This window comes from Palaemon carinicauda, chromosome 16 (genome assembly GCF_036898095.1).
Source record: "Palaemon carinicauda isolate YSFRI2023 chromosome 16, ASM3689809v2, whole genome shotgun sequence".
Lineage (NCBI taxonomy): Eukaryota > Metazoa > Arthropoda > Malacostraca > Decapoda > Palaemonidae > Palaemon > Palaemon carinicauda.
The window spans coordinates 29,322,358-29,342,357 of record NC_090740.1 but is presented as its reverse complement, the minus strand read 5'-3'; the positions used below and the strand labels follow the sequence as shown (position 1 = coordinate 29,342,357).

General features: G+C 34.3%; 3 protein-coding genes across 3 annotated transcripts; 1 reads left to right on the top strand and 2 right to left on the bottom strand.

Annotated features, from left to right (window-relative positions):
* Nucleotides 1-1,722: 1,722 nt before the first annotated feature.
* On the bottom strand, nt 1,723-2,864 carry LOC137654993 (acanthoscurrin-1-like). The gene is made up of 2 exons (XM_068388889.1): nt 2,833-2,864; nt 1,723-2,215 (listed from the first exon to the last, which is right to left on the bottom strand). Exons 1-2 carry the CDS (start codon nt 2,833-2,835, stop codon nt 1,760-1,762), a joined length of 459 nt encoding a protein of 152 aa, XP_068244990.1. The 5' UTR covers nt 2,836-2,864; the 3' UTR covers nt 1,723-1,759.
* Nucleotides 2,865-3,649: 785 nt separating this feature from the next.
* LOC137655182 (acanthoscurrin-1-like) lies at nt 3,650-5,857 on the top strand. Its single transcript, XM_068389065.1, has 2 exons — nt 3,650-3,685; nt 5,441-5,857. Exons 1-2 carry the CDS (start codon nt 3,650-3,652, stop codon nt 5,855-5,857), a joined length of 453 nt encoding a protein of 150 aa, XP_068245166.1.
* A 3,271-nt stretch (nt 5,858-9,128) lies between these two features.
* LOC137655181 (uncharacterized) lies at nt 9,129-9,711 on the bottom strand. Its single transcript, XM_068389064.1, has 2 exons — nt 9,688-9,711; nt 9,129-9,566 (listed from the first exon to the last, which is right to left on the bottom strand). The coding sequence occupies exons 1-2, from the start codon at nt 9,709-9,711 to the stop codon at nt 9,129-9,131; spliced, it is 462 nt and encodes a 153-aa protein (XP_068245165.1).
* Nucleotides 9,712-20,000: the final 10,289 nt, after the last annotated feature.

The window sequence follows — 20,000 nt, the reverse complement described above, 5'->3', positions numbered from 1 at the left end:
GAAAATGCTCAGTGAGGAAAGGAGACGGAAAAATTATATATTTTAATAACAGTAACAACATTAAAATAAATATTTCCTATATAAATTATGAACACTTTAACAAAATAGGACGAAGATAAATTAGATAGTGTGCCCGAGTGTACCTTCAAGCAAGAGAACTCCAACCTAAGATAGTGGAAGACCATGGTGAGGCTATGGACTACCAAAGACTAGAGAACAATGGTTTGATTTTGGAGTGTTCTTCTAGAAGAGTTGCTGACCATAACTAAAATGTAAGGCTTTACTCTATTTCAATGCTTTTGTTATAGATTATAGTAAATAGCTGGATTTTTTCTTAATGAATACCCTCCTGTGACATAATTATATATATATATATATATATATATATATATATATATATATATATGATAAATTTTACACATTTTTATGTGTTTTTCATATTCAAATAAGCCATATATATTTTTGATACATTAATGTCTGGATTCTCTTAACGACCTCGGGATCAGAGCCCCAGGTGAAATCACACAAAGACAAGAGCTTGGCTCCGGCCGGGAATCGAACCCTGGTCGGCAAGCTTGTATAGACAGTGACTAAGCCACTTGGCCACGAAGTGGCTTAGTCACTGTCTATACAAGCTTGCCGACCAGGGTTCGATTCCCGGCCGGAGCCAAGCTCTTGTCTTTGTGTGATTTCGCCTGGGGCTCTGATCCCGAGGTCGTTAAGAGAATCCAGACATTAATGTATCAAAAATATATATGGCTTATTTGAATATGAAAAACACGTAAAAATGTGCAAAATTTATCATTAATTGAATGCCAAGTAACAAACTACCAATTAGCTACGATGGTGAAGATGGGTTGATTTCAATTCTAAGTACAAAATACCTGAATTCGACAGGTATAAGTACAGAAGAATTGTCATTGACTTTTATCTTTCTCCGTGGCCAAGTGGCTTAGTCACTGTCTATACAAGCTTGCCGACCAGGGTTCGATTCCCGGCCGGAGCCAAGCTCTTGTCTTTGTGTGATTTCGCCTGGGGCTCTGATCCCGAGGTCGTTAAGAGAATCCAGACATTAATGTATCAAAAATATATATGGCTTATTTGAATATGAAAAACACGTAAAAATGTGCAAAATTTATCATATATATATATATACTTATGTGTGTGTTTGTATGTGTATGAATATTTACATATTTTCGTGTTAATATATACACACCTATACATATGCATATCTATACAATCAAGTGTTATGTTATTCCTAATGTTTATTCATTGGCCACTTTTCAAATTCATAATGATAGCAAAATTTTTTCTTACTAAAATGAAAGCTGATGGGAAAGATTCTCAATAATAATACGTAATTATTTGCAGTTCCTTTCCGTATATTAGCCATTCATGTTTCATCATAATTGGTATACAATAAAAGATAACAACAGCTATTACAAAAAGGTTCTTCTGAGTATAAAAGCCAGATTGGGATGCCTTTTTACTAAAGAAAATATGAAATATAATCCTATGGAGTAAAATCATCTGGAATTACAAGACGAAGTTCGTTTAAATTTACTGGATAAAAATAAATTCTTCTATGATTAAGTCATTCTTTAATTATATGAGATATTTGAATAGATAAAAAAACTCTTTAGTTGGAAATAAAGGTCAACGATTAAAAATTAACATATTTTACACACGGAATGGAGTAATAAAATTTAATTCATCAGCTGCGATTATTTAATAACTATTGTACAATTTACAAAATTTATTATCCGTATCGGCGGCCACCGGAGAATCCACCTCCAATGGAACCACCATTGCCTCCAAATCCTCCTCCATGTCCACCACCAAGAGAGCCACCTCCAAAGGAGCCTCCTTTACCGCTTCCAAAGGATCCACCTCCGAAGGATCCACCTCCGTGTCCACCTCCAAAGGATCCTCCTCCGTTTCCACCTCCAAAGGAACCTCCTCCGTGTCCACCTCCAAAGGATCCTCCTCCAATACCACGGCTTCCATATGAACGTCCACCGAGGGATACCCCTCCAATGCCGGCTCCATGACCGCCACCGAAAGATCCACCTCCAAATCCACCTCCTCCTCCAAATCCACCTCCTCCTCCAAATCCACCTCCTCCTCCAAATCCACCTCCACCGAATCCGCCTTTACTACCACCTGCATGGCACAGGGCCACGACTGTGGCTAAGGCGGTGATCAGCAATAGTTTCTGCAAAGGAAATAAAATTGTTTAATTATTTTCTGCCATCATGAAAACTTTGTGAATAGATTTAACTCGGAAAGAAAAGGAAAAATAACTTAATGATTACTTTTTCAAATGGGTTGGATACTCGAGCCCATGGTATCAAATCATGTATGTTATTTTCTTGTTATCTTATGTCAATTTGTGATTCTTTTTGGCGTTCAAATCTTTTCCTTATGGTATATTATCGTCAGACATTCATATCAAAACCACCTTGAATAATGGTAAGTAAGAATATTCTAAAATGAAGGAATAATTGTCATTTTCTGACTTACAATAATAAAATCATTAGTTATTTTTACTGTTGTTGAGGTAAAGCCAACTACAAATATATAAATGAATCGATTTCTAGAAAACTTTTAATATTTGCAACTTTTTTGAGTGATGTTGTTAAAAAAATATTCTCCAAATTTTTCTTAAAATTCTTTTCTATTGATATTTACACTATATAAAAAAGTGAAAATCTCCTTCTACGCAGTCCACACATTATGGGGACCACACTTGTAATGACTGAGAGGTGAACTTCAGAAGCTATAGAAGAGTTGAAGCCTCGTAGAGATTTGATGGCTGTCAATAACGGTTACCATTATGTGGAAGAGTTCTTTCTTTGGGGAAGGAAACAGTGGAACTGTGTCTTCAGCTCCTCCGTGTATTGCTTTTATACTCTCTTGAGGAAATCTCTCTTGGACCTAATCAGGAAGGTCATGCAAAAGAAGGGAAAGAGATTGACGGTGGGGGAAAAAACTTGTTTCAGTGACTAATCCGTGTTTGCGTTATGGTTATTCCCATTTATTCATTCTCTCTCTCTCTCTCTCTCTCTCTCTCTCTCTCTCTCTCTACATACATACCGTAGCAATATATATATATATATATATATATATATATATATATATATATATATATATATATATATATATATATACATATATATATATATATGATATATATATATATATATATATATACAGTTTATATAGATATATATATATACATACGATATATATACATAAAATATATATGTGTATGTGTTAGAAAAGCTAGATACTATAGGCCTAAGGGCTCCAACAGAGAGAAATAGCCCAGTGAGGAAGGGAAAGGAATAAACTATAAGAAAAGTGTTTAACAATTAATATGAAATCTTTTAAGAACAGTAACAACATCAAAATCGATATTTCATACATAAACTATAAAAGGATGTTTATGTCAGCCTATTCAACATAAAAACATTCGCTCCACGTTAGAACTTTTGAAGTTCCTATGATTCAACTACTTGATTAGGAAGATCATTCTACAATTTGGTCACAACTGGAATAAAACTTCTCGAATACTGTGTAGCATTAAGCTTTATGATGGAGAAGGCATGAATACTAGAATTAAAGTATACCTAGTAATACGAACAGGATGCTACTGTGTGGGAAGATCTCAACGCAAAGGATGGTCAGAATTATGAAAATTCTTATGCAATATTCAAAATGAACTAACTGAACAACGGTGATAAAGATTAATATCTAGATCAGCAATAAGAAATTTAATAGAACATAAGTTCCTGTCTAACTAATTAAAATGAGATTAGGAAGCCGAAGACCAGACAGTATAAAAATGCTCAAAACAAGGAATAATAAAAGAATTAAAGAACTTCAGAATAGATTGATCGCCGAAATGTTTTTGGAAGACTTCCTCAATAAGCTATTTTTTGTGCAACTGAGGAAGAGACACATATAATATGTTTCAAAAAAGTTAATTTGCTATCAAGAATCTCACCTATAATTTCAAAAGAGTCATACAGATTTAAAGAAACATTATCAATGTTGAAATCCGGATATTGAGGAGCCACTATTCTTTCAACTTCATACTTCATAATTTCACCACGCAGTGTTTTTTTCTGGGCCTCTACTAAAGGATTCAGAAACCTCCGATCTACATTCAGGAAATGGAATTGATGCAAAGAGAGTAGCATCATTCACATATGCAACGAGCTTCTTTTCTATTCCAAACAACATGTGATGTGTGCATAGTATGATAAATAATAGTCAAAGAACACTCCCGGAAAAAAAAAATCAGCCCGTGTGAAGCAAGCTTAATACCACAACGAATACTCAAATTCACTTCGTTTTCTTCTTGGGGCTCAATATCAACGGGAAAGATAAAGAAGGCTAAAAGAAAATTTAATTAAATATATGAAATAGTCAAAGAAAAAAAAAAGAATATATATATTATATAAAATATTTCATGATAATAAAAATGCATGAAATGAAAAAATTACAGAGTAAAAAAATATAAAAGAAAAGATTAACAATATTCAAAACTCCAAGAACCGAAAACATTATCAGACTGTATTAGTAAAGGGATAGATTTATAAGTAGTGAAATAACGGGTATATTTAAATAGTAAAATGATAACGCAAACACGGATTAGTCACTGAAACAATTCTCATTTTCCCAAGGTCAACCTCTTGCCCTTTTTCACATAACCTCACTGCATAAGGCCAAGGATGATTCCCTCAAGAGAGTATAAAAGCACCAAACGGCGAAGCTGAAGACACAGTTTCAGTGTTTCCTTCCCCAAAGAAAGAACTCTTCCACATAATGGTAAGGATTATTGGTAGCCATTAAACTTCCATGTGGCTTAAAGTCTTCCGTAGCTTCAATCTTCAATCATGACAAATGTGGTCCGCATAATGTGTGGACTGCTTATGTTTATTTCGTCTATTTATTATGAGAATAAATGAAAGTATCTTTTTAAAGAAATTTGATAAAGGTTTTTAAAAATATCACAAAAAACACCAAAGAATGTTATAAATATTAAAACACAATTCTTTGTAGTTGACTTTAACTTAACTCCACAACAGTAGAAAAAACAAATACTTTTATTACCATGACTCAGATAGGTCAATTAGTTGTCGTTTTATATTTAAATATTCTTAGTTAACTTTACTCTAGGCTGATTTTGATACTAATTTCTGGTTTCAATTTGAGAAAAAGATCTAAAAGCCAATTGGAATCACAACATTAAAACTAGAAAAAACTGACCCAAAATAACAAGAAAATAACGAATATGATATTGATTGCAAAAGATTGAATGTCTAGTCAATTTAAAAAGGAAATCACCCAGAAATTTTTTTTTCTGACTCACATGAATTCCTAATGCTCTTTTTATTACAAAAATGATTAAACTACTCTATTTCCTTTACAGAAACTATTGCTGATCACCGCCTTAGCCACAGTCGTGGCCCTGTGCCACGCAGGTGGTAGTAAAGGCGGATTCGGCGGAGGTGGATTTGGAGGAGGAGGTGGATTTGGAGGTGGAGGTGGATTTGGAGGAGGATCTTTCGGTGGCGGTCATGGAGGAGGCATTGGAGGTGGATCCCTCGGTGGCCGCTCATATGGAAGCCGTGGTTCTGGAGGAGGATCCTTTGGAGGTGGACACGGAGGAGGATCCTTTGGAGGTGGACACGGAGGAGGATCCTTTGGAGGTGGATCTTTTGGAGGCGGTAAAGGAGGATCCTTTGGAGGTGGCTCTCTTGGTGGTGGACAGGGCGGAGGATTTGGAGGAGGTCATGGTGGTTCCTTGGGAGGAAGTGGATTCTCTGGTGGTCGCCGATATGGATAATAGATTTTCCAAATTGTATAATAGCTATTACAAATGATAAAACACAAAAAAAAAAAAAATCATTCTATTCAATGTATAAAATCCTTTGTTTCAAATTATACTTTTTCATAATCTGATTCAATCTATTCTTGAAATCAAGTTAAATTACATGTTTTGGTTATTAGGCGATTATCTCGATTCCTCAATTAAAAATAAAAATAGCAAATATAGCATGTAACCGTTTGAAATAAAAATTTTAAATTGCTTTTCTTTTTTTCTGAACCTAGGATATATTTAAATATTCATGTTTTGCATAGGGTTAAATACTGAAGTAGAATTTGCAGAAAACGAATATTTTTTAAGAAAATTTAAGAAAACTCTATCTCATGAAATCTGAAGACTTTATTCCTGAAGTATATATTTGGGAAATCAAAGACTATAAGAATATCTTCCGATGTGTATGCTAATGAATTCTTTACCAAAAGCATGTTTAATTTTTACAAAAATACCTTTTGATTCAATTTATATATATATATATATATATATATATATATATATATATATATATATATATACAGAGAGAGAGAGAGAGAGAGAGAGAGAGAGAGAGAGAGAGAGAGAGAGAGAGAGAGAGTTACATGTTAGAATATCCTCTACTTTAGTTTGCTCTCGTATCCATGTTGCTCTTTCTCTGTCTCTTCATGTTATACACATCATTATTCTGGTAGGACAATCTGATTTGATATTTTTCTCCTTTTCTTTATCAAAAGCTCTCCTTCATGTTCCTATCCTTCTCGTGTCCTGGGGAAACACTTACTGTCTATCTTAAATACGTATATTCATTAATAATCTGAAGAGGTTCGTCCATAACCTTTATTTGCTGTCTCTGCATTTTCATTGACCATTATACTAGTTTTACTCGTATCAATTTTCAGTCCTACATTTCTGCATTCCTTTTTTAAATCTTCTATCATCTTTTGTAAGTCCTCCCATGATTTCCTAAAACCAACTATGTCATCTGCAAATTCTAAAATGTGGAGGTATTCTCCATTAAGGTTATTTCTTAAAGTTTCCCAATTTAAATGCTTTAGACCTACTTCTAGGCATAGTGTGAATGATTCAAGTAAGATGGAGTCTTCCTACCGAATTTCTTCTCAATCGGAATTTTATCACTATATTTATGAAGGTTTAGGATTACTGTACTTCCCGTATAGATAAATTGGGAAACAGAAATACACTAAGTTTGATATACTAAGTTTGTAAAACTTAATGACAAAGAAAATACAATATAGCACATAAGATGTGGGTGTTTGAAAAGAGCCTCCACTATCTTCAAGTCCGGACTATCCACCACAGAGGCTATAATGAAGAACTTCTTGGCTTTTGGTATTACTCACTTTGCAAATGATCACTGATGTCTGATTGGGATTATAGTTGGATAACGGTTTTTGAATGATACTCTCACATTTATATAAAACATACATTAACAATCGGAAGTTAATTACTGCATGGTGAAAGAGTACTGAGACGCCCAAGTTATAAACTTCTTCCACTACTGACTAAGCTGGAAAATAATTCTAAAACTATAATTATCCTAATCTGGATTATATATAACAGCAGATATATATATATATATATATATATATATATATATATATATATATATATGTATATATATATATGTATATATATATATATATATATATATATATATATATATATATATATATATGTATACATATATATGCTTATATATGTACATATATATATATATATATATATATATATATATATATATATATATATATATAGATATAGATATATATATATATATATATATATATATATATATATATATATATATATATATATATATTCATAGGCGCCCTTCCTGTCAATAGCCGTAGGAGGAGATGATGATGATTTACATATAGATATAGATGAATCCTATGTTAGAACACTTGAAGATATCTATACGGGAAGTATAGGGAGAAATTTCCAATTGAGAAAGGTGTTAGACTGAGAGACCCTATCTCTCCTAAATTATCACAGCATGCCTAAAATAAGTTTTTGAAAAATTAGATTGGGAAAATGTTTGAATATATATTAATGGGAATACCCTAATAACTTGAGATTTGCAGATGCCATAGATCTGTTTAGTGAATCATGGGAGGAATTGCAAAAGTAAAATGCCACTTTCTCTAAATGGAAAAGTATTTCTTCAGATGGCCCTACCAGTGTTAACTTATGCATCAGAATCTTAAGGTTCTTACTAATTCTTAAGAACATAAGCTAGTTACAACTCGGGGAGTTATGGAAAGAGTAACGAGACAGAAAAAAAGAAACATGAATACGAGAGCAAATTAAAGTAGGGGGTATTCTAACATGTAAGAAAAGGACATGGAGAGGACACGTAATGAGAATGATAAATAATAGATAGACAAGAAGAACAAAAGTATGGATCCCTAGAAACTGCTAACGAGGCAGGGAAAGGGAAAAGAAAACTATGGATTAAGGAGCTAAGAAATCATAACCAGATGGGATTAGGTCATGTCTGCTGCCTTTGTCCTTCAGTGGACAAGTTACGGATGATGTTGATATATATATATATATATATATATATATATATATATATATATATATATATATATATATATATGTGTGTGTGTGTGTGTGTGTGTGTGTATACATATATATATATATATATATATATATATATATATATATATATACACTTATGTGTGTGTTTGTATGTGTATATATATTTACATATTTTCGTGTTAATATATACACACCTATGCATATGCATATCTATACAATCAAGTGTTGGGTTATTCCTGATGTTTACTAAAAGGAAAGCTGACGGGAAGGGTTCTCAATAATTATACATATTTATTTGCAGTTCCTTTCCGTATATTAGCCATTCATGTTTCATCATAATTGGTATACAATAAAAGATAACAACAGCTATTACAAAAAGGTCCTTCTGAGTATAAAGGTCAGATTGGGATGCCTTTTTGCTAGAAAAATATGAAATATAATCCCATGGAGTAAAATCATCTGGAATTACAAGACAAAGTTCGTTTAAATTTACTGGATAAAAACAAACTCTGCTATGATTAAGTCATTCTTTAATTATATGAGATATTTGAATAGATAAAAAAAAAACTCCTTTGTCGGAAATAAAGGTCAAAGATTAAAAACTAACATATTTTGCACACAGAATGGAGTAATAAAATTAAATTCTTCAGCGGCGATTATTTAATAACCATTGTACAATTTACAAAATTTATTATCCGTATCGCCGGCCACCGGAGAATCCACCTCCAATGGAACCACCATTGCCTCCAAATCCTCCTCCATGTCCACCACCAAGAGAGCCACCTCCAAAGGAGCCTCCTTTACCGCCTCCAAAGGATCCACCTCCGAAGGATCCACCTCCGTGTCCACCTCCAAAGGATCCTCCTCCGTTTCCACCTCCAAAGGAACCTCCTCCGTGTCCACCTCCAAAGGATCCTCCTCCAATACCACGGCTTCCATATGAACGGCCACCAAGGGATCCCCCTCCAATGCCGGCTCCATGACCGCCACCGAAAGATCCACCTCCAAATCCACCTCCTCCTCCAAATCCACCTCCTCCTCCAAATCCACCTCCACCGAATCCACCTTTACTACCACCTGCATGGCACAGGGCCACGACTGTGGCTAAGGCGGTGATCAGCAATAGTTTCTGCAAAGGAAATAAAATTGTTTAATTATTTTCTGCCATCATGAAAACTTTGTGAATAGATTTAACTCGGAATTAAAAGGAAAAATAACTCAATGATTACTTTTTTAAATGGGTTGGATACTCGAGCCCATGGCATCAATATCATGTATGTTATTTTCTTGTTATCTTGTGTCAATTTGTGATTCTTTTTGGCGTTTAAATCTTTTCCTTATGGTATATTATCACCAGACATTCATATCAAAACCACCTTGAATAATGGTAAGTAAGAATATACTAAAATGAAGGAATAATTGTCATTTTCTGACTTACTATAATGAAATCATTAGTTATTTTTACTGTTGTTGAGGTAAAGCCAACTACAAATATATAAATGAATCGATTTCTAGAAAACTTTTGATATTTGCAACTTTTTTGAGTGATGTTGTTAAAAAAATATTCTCCAAATTTTTCTTAAAATTCTTTTCCATTCATATTTATACTATAAAAAAAGTAAAAATCTCCTTCTACGCAGTCCACACATTATGGGAACTACACTTTTAATGACTGAGAGGTGAACTTCAGAAGCTATAGAAGAGTTTAAGCCTCGTAGAGATTTGAAGGCTGTCAATAATCCTTACCATTATGTGAAAGAGTTCTTTCTCTGGGGAAGGAAACAGTGGAACTCTGTCTTCAGCTTCGCCGTGTATTGCTTTTATACTCTCTTGAGGAAATCTCTCTTGGACCTAATCAGGAAGGTCATGCAAAAGAAGGGCAAGAGATTGACCGTGGGGGAAAAAAACTCGTTTCAGTGACTAATCCGTGTTTGGGTTATGGTTTTTCCCATTTACTTGGAAAGTAGTAATAATAATAATAATAATAATAATAATAATAATAATAATAATAATAATAATAATAATAATAATAATAATAATAATAATGATAATGTTAACGGGCATTTTGAAAGTATAATCTAAAATGGCAATAACTCATTTCACACATATAAGCTCTATGCGTTCTTTAATACACTATTAAATTTTTTCCAATAAAAAACGGTAGAAATCGTGGAACAAAGGTTACCATACATTTATCGTTTTAAAAATGGATATATTGACGTTAAGGAGTGACATTACAGTCATCAACCCATAGAAGATGATAAAAAGGTAAGGTAAAAAGTACGGTCGCCTGTATTTACTGAAAATACGGCTGAGAACAGTATATTCTTACGAATAATTTCCGATTAAAATTACGAATTCTTAAACAGTGTTTGAAAGAATAACTTTGTCCTTATCTTCAGAAAATTCTGGTGAGACTAACAGTGACCTCCAACGTAGCCATGTGCTCTGCAGGTCACAAAGGAGGATTTGGAGTAGGGGCATTCGATGGAGAAGCCTTCGAAGGTGGATCCTTCAGTGGTAGCCAAGGAGATGACTTTATTGGTAACCTTTTTGGGTGCCAGTCCTATGGAGGAACTAGATTTGGAGGTGGACATGGAGGCAGATCATTCAGTGGTAGTTATAATTGGGACTTTGGAGGCGGATCTTTTTAAGGTCATGGAGGCTGATTTGGAGGTAGATTTACTCGACGTGGTGGTTATGGGAAAAAGATATCTGCAAACCAACGAAAAATGTATTTGATATAAAAATCTATTTCCTATCCCTTAGTTAATTATTGAATGAAAGTTAAACGTTCTAAACATATAAACAAATCATTAGTTTTAAAGGGAAAATCTATCTAAAAGAAACTGACGTACAAATAAATAGTTAATGATTCGTTGTAAAGTTCTTATCAAGTGCACTCTATAGATTCAGAGGTACCTCAAAGAAGAGCCAATCGAGACCGTTTTCTAAAGACGAAGGAAGGACATGAAATAATAATCAGCTTAAGCATTTAGGAATGAAAAGGTAGGCTGAAAAAAAAAAAAAAAAAAAAATTTAGTATGTAGATAAAAAGGCTATGAGTGAAAGAACGGCGCTTTGCGGAACACCACTATAAAATAGGAATGGGGATGTTGCACTATCCACGACAGAAGATATAAAACAGGACGTTAAAGTTAGAAAATTATAGAACGGACCACAGTCATTGAGATAGAATTTGATCTATCAAAAATAACGATGAAAAAAATTCTTGAAGTCTAATATTGCATATGTAAAATAAGAATGACATTCTTAAAGAGAACAAAATGGTGCTATTAAACTATCAAAATAAGAACTGAATAAGGAATAGAAAATCTTGATAATTATATGAGTTAGAACAGTAGGGCAACTGTATGAAAAAACTAGATTGTGCAGATATTTGAGAGACTAGTTTTTTTTTTTTTAGGCAATGTAAAACACACTCAATGAGAGAGAAAGACTTTAAATGATAATGAATGGCAAAGCCGTAAACTGATAAAACAGTTATCTTAATAGCTTTTGAACACGAGGCCAACTGCCTCTCGTTCTGTTTCATGGCCTTTTCAATGAGGGCCTGGAACGCAAGGGTATCACACACTTGAGTATAAGAAATTAAGACAGAAAGAGAAGGTCAGGTAAAACTAACTGCTAATTATCTGAGGTGCAGATCGTTATCCAAATATTTTCATGTATTTCCCATGTTATTATCATTATTATTATTATTATTATTATTATTATTATTATTATTATTATTATCATTGTTATTATTATCATCATTGTTATTTTTGTTGTTGTTGTTATTACTTGCTAAGCTACAACCCTAGTTGGAAAAGCAGGATGCTATAAGCCCAAGGGCTCCAACAGAAAAAATAGCCCAGTGAGTAAAGGAAGTAAGGAAAACTACAAAAGAAGTTTAAGAACAATAATAAAATTAAAATAAATCGTTAATATATAAACTATAAAAACTTGAAAATAACAAGAAGATAAAAACTTCAAAGGAACAACAGGAAGAGAAACATGATAGAATAGTGTGCACGAGTGTACCCTCAAGCAGCCAGAAAATTTACTTTAAAAAACTATACAAAAATAATTTTTTTATATCGAATGAGGCGATATAATTCCTCTTCCCCTTCAGAATACAAAAAAAGAAAAAAAAAGATTAAATGAGAATATGATAGGGAGATAAATATAATAGAATTAGTACTTAAAGAATAACTCATTTCTGGGAATAGTAAGTAATCCAATATAGATTATCGATGTCTGTTGTCTGTTTAGTTTATTTTTTTTTAAGATTACCTTAATGTAGGCCTATGTTAATAGTTTAAAAGTTTAGAATTATAGTAAAATAACTTAGCTTTCTTCTTCGTATGTTTTTAAAGTATACATCCAGTAAACATTCTTATTAGCTTAAATGAATAGGATTTTCGAAACTTGCATAAATATTTTTTAATTTTCTTCATATTTTGGGGTTTCTTCTGTTAAACAGAAGTAATATTTATAAGCGGTCCTGACTACAGTTTTCTTAAATGTAAGTGTTCGTGTCCTAGGCATGAGGGGCATCTCCCCTTTATAATAAGGAGCAACGTGTCAGGCTCTATATATATATATATATATATATATATATATATATATATATATATACATATATATATATATATGTTTATATATATATGTATATATATACATATATATATATATATATATATATATATATATATATATATATATATATATATATATATATATATATATATATCTTGCCTGCCATATTCAGTGGTATTGCCAGACGTATGACATTTCGGTCTATCCCTGTCTCTCTGGTATGAGGGGAGAGAGTAATGATAATCTGGTGAGGGGCCTATCCCCAGAGGCACACTCCGAAACCACCATCTCTCACATATTGCCGAAGCTGCCGTGTTGTAGTTAAAAGGGAGAAGGATTGGGAAGTGTTGAATCTGTGAGTGTGTAGGTGTGCGTGTGCCTGTGCGTGTGCGTGCATATCTATCTATAATCAGACGTCATTTTTGACGGCTCGATCACACTGCTATATTACTATAATAGTGATCCAACATCCGGTAACATGGCTTATTTCATTTTACCGTCGGAATAAATTATCAATCATCGATACCTTAGTAGTATTAACTAATGAAAATTTAAAAATTTTCTTTACTAGAAATTAACGTATATTATTACATACGCGATCATTTCTTCTTTTTTGTATGTAAAAATAATGCATAAAGAAGTATTATCCTGTATATGTATGAAATTACTCTTGGGGTAATAAAATTACTTGATAAGCCCATCAATAAATCACCTTTCCGAGAATCTAATTGGTTTTTACTACTAATTCTCATTACCTTTATTAAGTGGCAGACGCAAAGGATAGTGACAGTGACCAAATTAGCAGGACATTGTCCTAGATACTGTATATATATATATATATATATATATATATATATATATATATATATATATATATATATATATATATATATATATATATATATATCTATGTGTGTGTGTGCGCGCGCCTGTGTATGTGTGTGTGTATGATCAACACCCAAGCTAGAACCACAGAAGGCCAGGCCATGCCATTCGGGCTAAACATAGCCCCAAGGATTTTCACGAAGCTTGCGAACGCAACCGTCCATCAATTACGCCTAAAAGGGATCCAAGTAGTGGCCTACTTGGACGACTGGCTGGTGTGGGCAGCATCCAGGACAGAATGCATGCAAGCCTCCAAGATAGTGATCCAGTTCCTGGACCATCTGGGATTCAAGATCAACATCAAAAAGTCTCGACTATCTCCAGCTCAAAAATTTCAGTGGTTGGGAATCCACTGGAATTTGAAGTGACATCGACTTTCCATTCATGGAAAAAATAGGAAAGAAATAGCATGATCTGTCAAGAGACTATTGAAATCCAAATGGATGTCAAGACACAAACAGGAGAGAGTGCTGGGCTCTCTACAGTTTGCTTCGATAACAGATCCAGTGCTAAGAGCACAGCTAAAGGATGCAACAGGAGTCTGGAGAAAATACGCATCAAACGCGCGAAAAGATTTAATGAGACCTCTACCAACTCGACTGCGAACGCTTCTCAAGCCGTGGTCCAAAGCCAAGCAACTGAAGAAATCAATACTTCTTCAACCTGCTCCCCCGTCAGTTACTATCCACACAGACGCTTCAAAGGAAGGCTGGGGAGGCCACTCTCACCAGAAGAGAGTCCAAGGAGGTTGGTCCAATCTTTTCAAGTCATTTCACATCAACTTTCTAGAAGCCATGGCAGTACTTCTGACACTAAAGAAAGTATCTCCTCGCCACTCGACCCACATAAGATTGGTTCTAGACAGCGAGGTGATAGTGAGATGCCTGAATCGACAAGGGTCGAGGTCGCCTCAAATCAACCAAGTGATGTTGGCCATATTCCGCTTGGCGGAAAGGAAAAAATGACACCTGTCAGCAGTTCACATTCAAGAGGTCCGCAACGTGACAGCAGACACTCTATCCAGGTTTACACCAATAGAGTCAGAATGGTCCCTAGACGCAGGATCATTCTCCTTCATCTTGAGTCAAGTCCCGGAACTGCAGATAGACCTCTTTGCGACGAAAGACAACAAGAAAATACATCGTTATGTGTCCCCATACGAGGATCCGCTAGCAGAGGCAGTGGACGCTATGTCCCTAGACTGGAACAGATGGTCCAGGATTTACCTGTTCCCTCCGCACATCCTCCTTTTGAAGGTTCTCGACAAACTGAGATCCTTCAAAGGGAAAGCAGCAATAGTGGCCCAAAAATGGCCAAACAGCGTGTGGTTCCCTCTGGCATTGGAAGTACGACTGAAGTTTGTACTGCTACCGGGTCCAACCCTGTCTCAGCGAGTACAGAAGTCGACTGTCTTCGCTTCATCACAGAAAACCCAGAAATCTGCATCTCATGATTTTCTCTCCTTAGCGATGAGAAAAAGATTCGGGGTATCAAAAGACTGTATAGACTTTCTGGAGGAAACCAGAAGACAATATGAGGTATCATGGAAGAAGCGGTTGTCCTTTGTCAAGGCGAAGAAACCAAAAAGAAATCTCAACAGATTTCTTTTTATCATTCTTCATTCACCTTCATGAGCAGGGTTTAGCAGCCAACACAATATCAATATGCAAGTCTGCCTTGACAAGACCGATACTATATGCCTTTTAGGTCGACCTTTCTAACGACGTTCTTAATGAATTCCGAAGGCCCGTGCTAAGCTTAGTCCTTCAGCGCCTCCAAGACCCATTTCATGGTCACTAGATAAGATTCTTCATTTTACCTAAATAATGAACAATGAGGAGTGCGCTTAGAAGGATTTGACTCAAGACTCATATTTCTGTTTGCACTCGCTTTGAGGGCCAGAGTTAGTGAAATAGTGGCTCTCTCTAGAGAGGAAGGCCACGTCCAGTTCTTGGAGGGAGAACTGAATCTTTTTCCAGACCCAACGTTTCTTACCAAGAACGAGCTACCCACCAACAGGTGGGGTCCCTAAAGAATCTGCCCTCTGAAGGAAGATGCATCTCTATGTCCAGTGGAGTGCCTAAAGGTCTATCTTCATAGAACTTCAGACTTTAAAGGAGGACAGCTGTTCAGAGGAGAAACCTCGGGTTCAAATTTATCTCTGAAACAACTAAGGGCAAAACTCACCTATGTTATTCGCAGAGCGGATCCAGACAGTACACCCGCAAGTCATGATCCGAGGAAAGTTCCATAAAATTTCCTTAATTATATGGACTTTGAACATCTTCATTCGTACACCGGCTGGTAGTCATCCAAGGTGTTTTTTATGCACTATGCGAAGCAAGTGGAGCAACTCAAGAGGTCTGTGGTAGCAGCAGGTAGAATTCTTAAACCTGCTGTTTAAATCTGCGAGGAACAATTAAACTAATTTGGGACGATTAATTAAAAGGATGGGTGTGTAGTCACAAACTGTTACTACACACTGAGTGATAGGCCACTAACGTGTCCTTACGAACTGTTCCATTGACTTTGGTGAACTAAAAGCATAATACGGACACTTGTGCCAAGCGTTTTTTACGCTAGTGTAAATAATCAGTAATACAGACTGTATCAATATTATTAATAATTCGATTAAAGTGGAAAATCTGTACCTTTTAGACGAAACAATATTCTCTGTTTACTGTTTTCTTTATGATTTAATGGATATCGTCCACATTTTATAAATTTTATAAATGTTGACTGATATATATGTTTATTAAATTTTTAATAAACTAGTTCATAGTGAACTCTGCGTCTTATTCGCCCACACTCATTTTAATAGAAATGTACTAAGCATTAAGTTTAAAATATGGATAATTTTAACATGGAATGTCTTTTAAGATTGTTCGTTTCTTCAAGCAAAAATCCACTCGCTTTAACCCTTCCTTAGGAAGGATTAATGGTGCACCCTAAGGGGATGTTGGTAGAGATGCAAAATTTGTTCCTATACGGATACAACTGTTATCCGATAGTTTAATAAGAGTAGACACACTGGGGGAGATGTCAGGAATTCATACTGACATTGGTGACTCTTATACAAACTTTGCTTTATAATGTATAGGGCGAGACCACTATACAAGCTTGTCATTTTGTCATCCATAGTTAATATGTACTCCTCGAGACTTTTTCCAGAGTCTAGTACGACTCTTCCCTGTAGGGGGCAGGAAGCACCAACATAGTTCATGCTTAGATGAAATGATGTATGACGGTAACATCATAGGTCTCTAGGTCTAGACGGACCAGGAAAATACTTTCTTGAGGGTACGGCACCGGTTGAGAATCCACAGATACAGTAATGCTCTGGTAAACTTCCATTAGGACGACATGGGCTGAGCCCAAAAAACGGATTTTGAGCAAAGCGAAAAATCTGTTTTTGGGTGGGGTAGCCATGTCGTCCTAATGGACTCGCCCTTCCTTTTATTGTGAAAAGGGCTTATTGACCCCTCCCTATAATATAGTATCTGTAGCACCTCGTGTATCGCTACAAGGAATAAAGATGGCGCTGCTTTCTTAGTCAGATACACATTGGAAACGGAATAGGAGAGATACCTTATGATCGGCTCTCTTTTCATTCTCATTTTTAGATTCTTGTCACTGTAACCCCTCGAAGCGTTAATACTGTTCGGGGTGAAGATAGCTATGTGGCGTGTCAAGAATACGTCCTCTGATATTACGCCATATCCCTGTTAGATTTATTTAGGGATATTCGCTCCAAGAGTTAGAATTCTGGATACCGTAAGGTAAAATTCTCTGGGAATATCACTGTAGTCAAATATACCCTAGGAAGCTACCCTTTAGGAACTTCCATCAGGACGACATGGCTACCTCACCCAAAAATAGATTTTTCCCTTCGCTCAAAATCCGTTATATATAAAGAGAGAGAGAAAGAGAGAGAGAGAGAGAGAGAGAGAGAGAGAGAGAGAGAGAGAGAGAGAGTTACATGTTAGAATATCCTCTACTTTAGTTTGCTCTCTTATCTATGTTACTCTTTCTTTGTCTCTTCATATTATTCACATCATTATTCTGGTAGGACAATCTGATGTGATACTTTTCTCCTTTTCTTTATCAAAAGCTCTACTTCACATTCCTATCCTTCTCTTGTCCTGGGGAAACACATACTGTCTGTCTTGAATACGCATATTCATTAACAATCTCTAGAATTTCGTCCATAACCCTTATTTGCTGTCTCTGCATTTTCCTTGACCATTATACTAGTTTTACTCGTATCGATTTCCAGTCCTACATTTCTGCATACCTTATTCAAATCTTCTATCCTCTTTTGTAAGTTCTTCCATGATTTCCTAAAAAAAACTATGTCATCTGTAAATTATAAAATATGGAGGTATTCTCCATTAAGGTTATTTCTTAAAGTTTCCCAATTTAAATGCTTTAGACCTACTGCTAGGCATAGTGTGAATGATTCCAGTAAGATGGAGTCTTCCTACCAAACTTCTTCTCAATCGGAATTTTCTCACTATATTTATGAAGGTTTAGGATTGCTGTACTTCCCGTATAGATAAATTGAAAAACAGAAATACACTAAGTTTGATACACCAAGTTTGTAAAACTTAATGACAAAGAAAATCCAATATAGCTCACAAGATGTGGGTGTTTGAAAAGAGCCTCCACTATCTTCAAGTCCAGACTATCCACCACAGTGGCTATAATGAAGAACTTCTTGGCTTTTGGTGTTACTAACTTTGCAAATGATCACTGATGTCTGAATGGGATTATAGTTGGATAACGGTTTTTGAATGATACTTCTTCCACTAGTGACTAAGCTGGAAAATAATTATAAAACTATAATTATCCTAATCTGGACTATATGTAACAGCAGATATATTATATATATATATATATATATATATATATATATATATATATATATATATATATATATATATATATATATATATATATATATGTATATATATATATATATATATATATATATATATATATATATATATATATATTTATAGGCGCCCTTCCCATCAATAGCCGTAGGAGGAGATGATGATGATTTATATATAAATATAGATGAATCTTATGTTAGAACACTTGAAGATAGCTATACGGGAAGTATAGGGAGAAATTTCCAATTGAGAAAGGTGTTAGACTGAGAGACCCTATCTCTCCTAAATTATCCACAGCATGCCTAAAATAAGTTTTTGAAAAATTAGATTGGAAAAATGTTAGAATATATAATAATGGGAATACCTTGATAATTTGAGATTTGCAGACGCCATAGATCTGTTTAGTGAATCATGGGAGGAATTGCAAAAGTAAAATGCCACTTTCTCTAAAAAGAAAAGTATTTCTTCAGATGGCCCTACCAGTATTAACCTATGCATCAGAAACTTAAGGTTCTTACTAATTCCTAAGAACATAAGCTAGTTACAACTCAGAGAGTTGTGGAGGGAGTAATGAGACAGAAAAAAAGAAACACGAATACGAGAGCAAATTAAAGGAGGGGGTATTCTAACATGTAAGAAAAGGACATGGAGAGGACACGTAATGAGAATGATAAATAATAGATAGACAACAAGAACAAACGCATGGATCCCTAGAAACTGCTAACGAAGCAGGGAAAGGGAAAAGAAAACGATGGATTATCGAGCTAAGAAATCATATCCAGACAGGATTAGGTCATATCTGCTGCCTTTGTCCTTCAGTGGACACGTTATGGCTGATGTTGATATATATATATATATATATATATATATATATATATATATATATATATATGTGTATGTAAATACATATATATATATATATATATATGTGTGTGTGTGTGTATATACATACATATATATATATATATATATATATATATATATATATATATATATATATATATATATTTATATATATATATATATATATAAATATATATATATATATATATATATATGTATATATATATACACACATATATATATATATATATATATATATATAACTTATATATATATAAATATATATATATATATATACATATATATATATATATATATATATATATATATATATATGT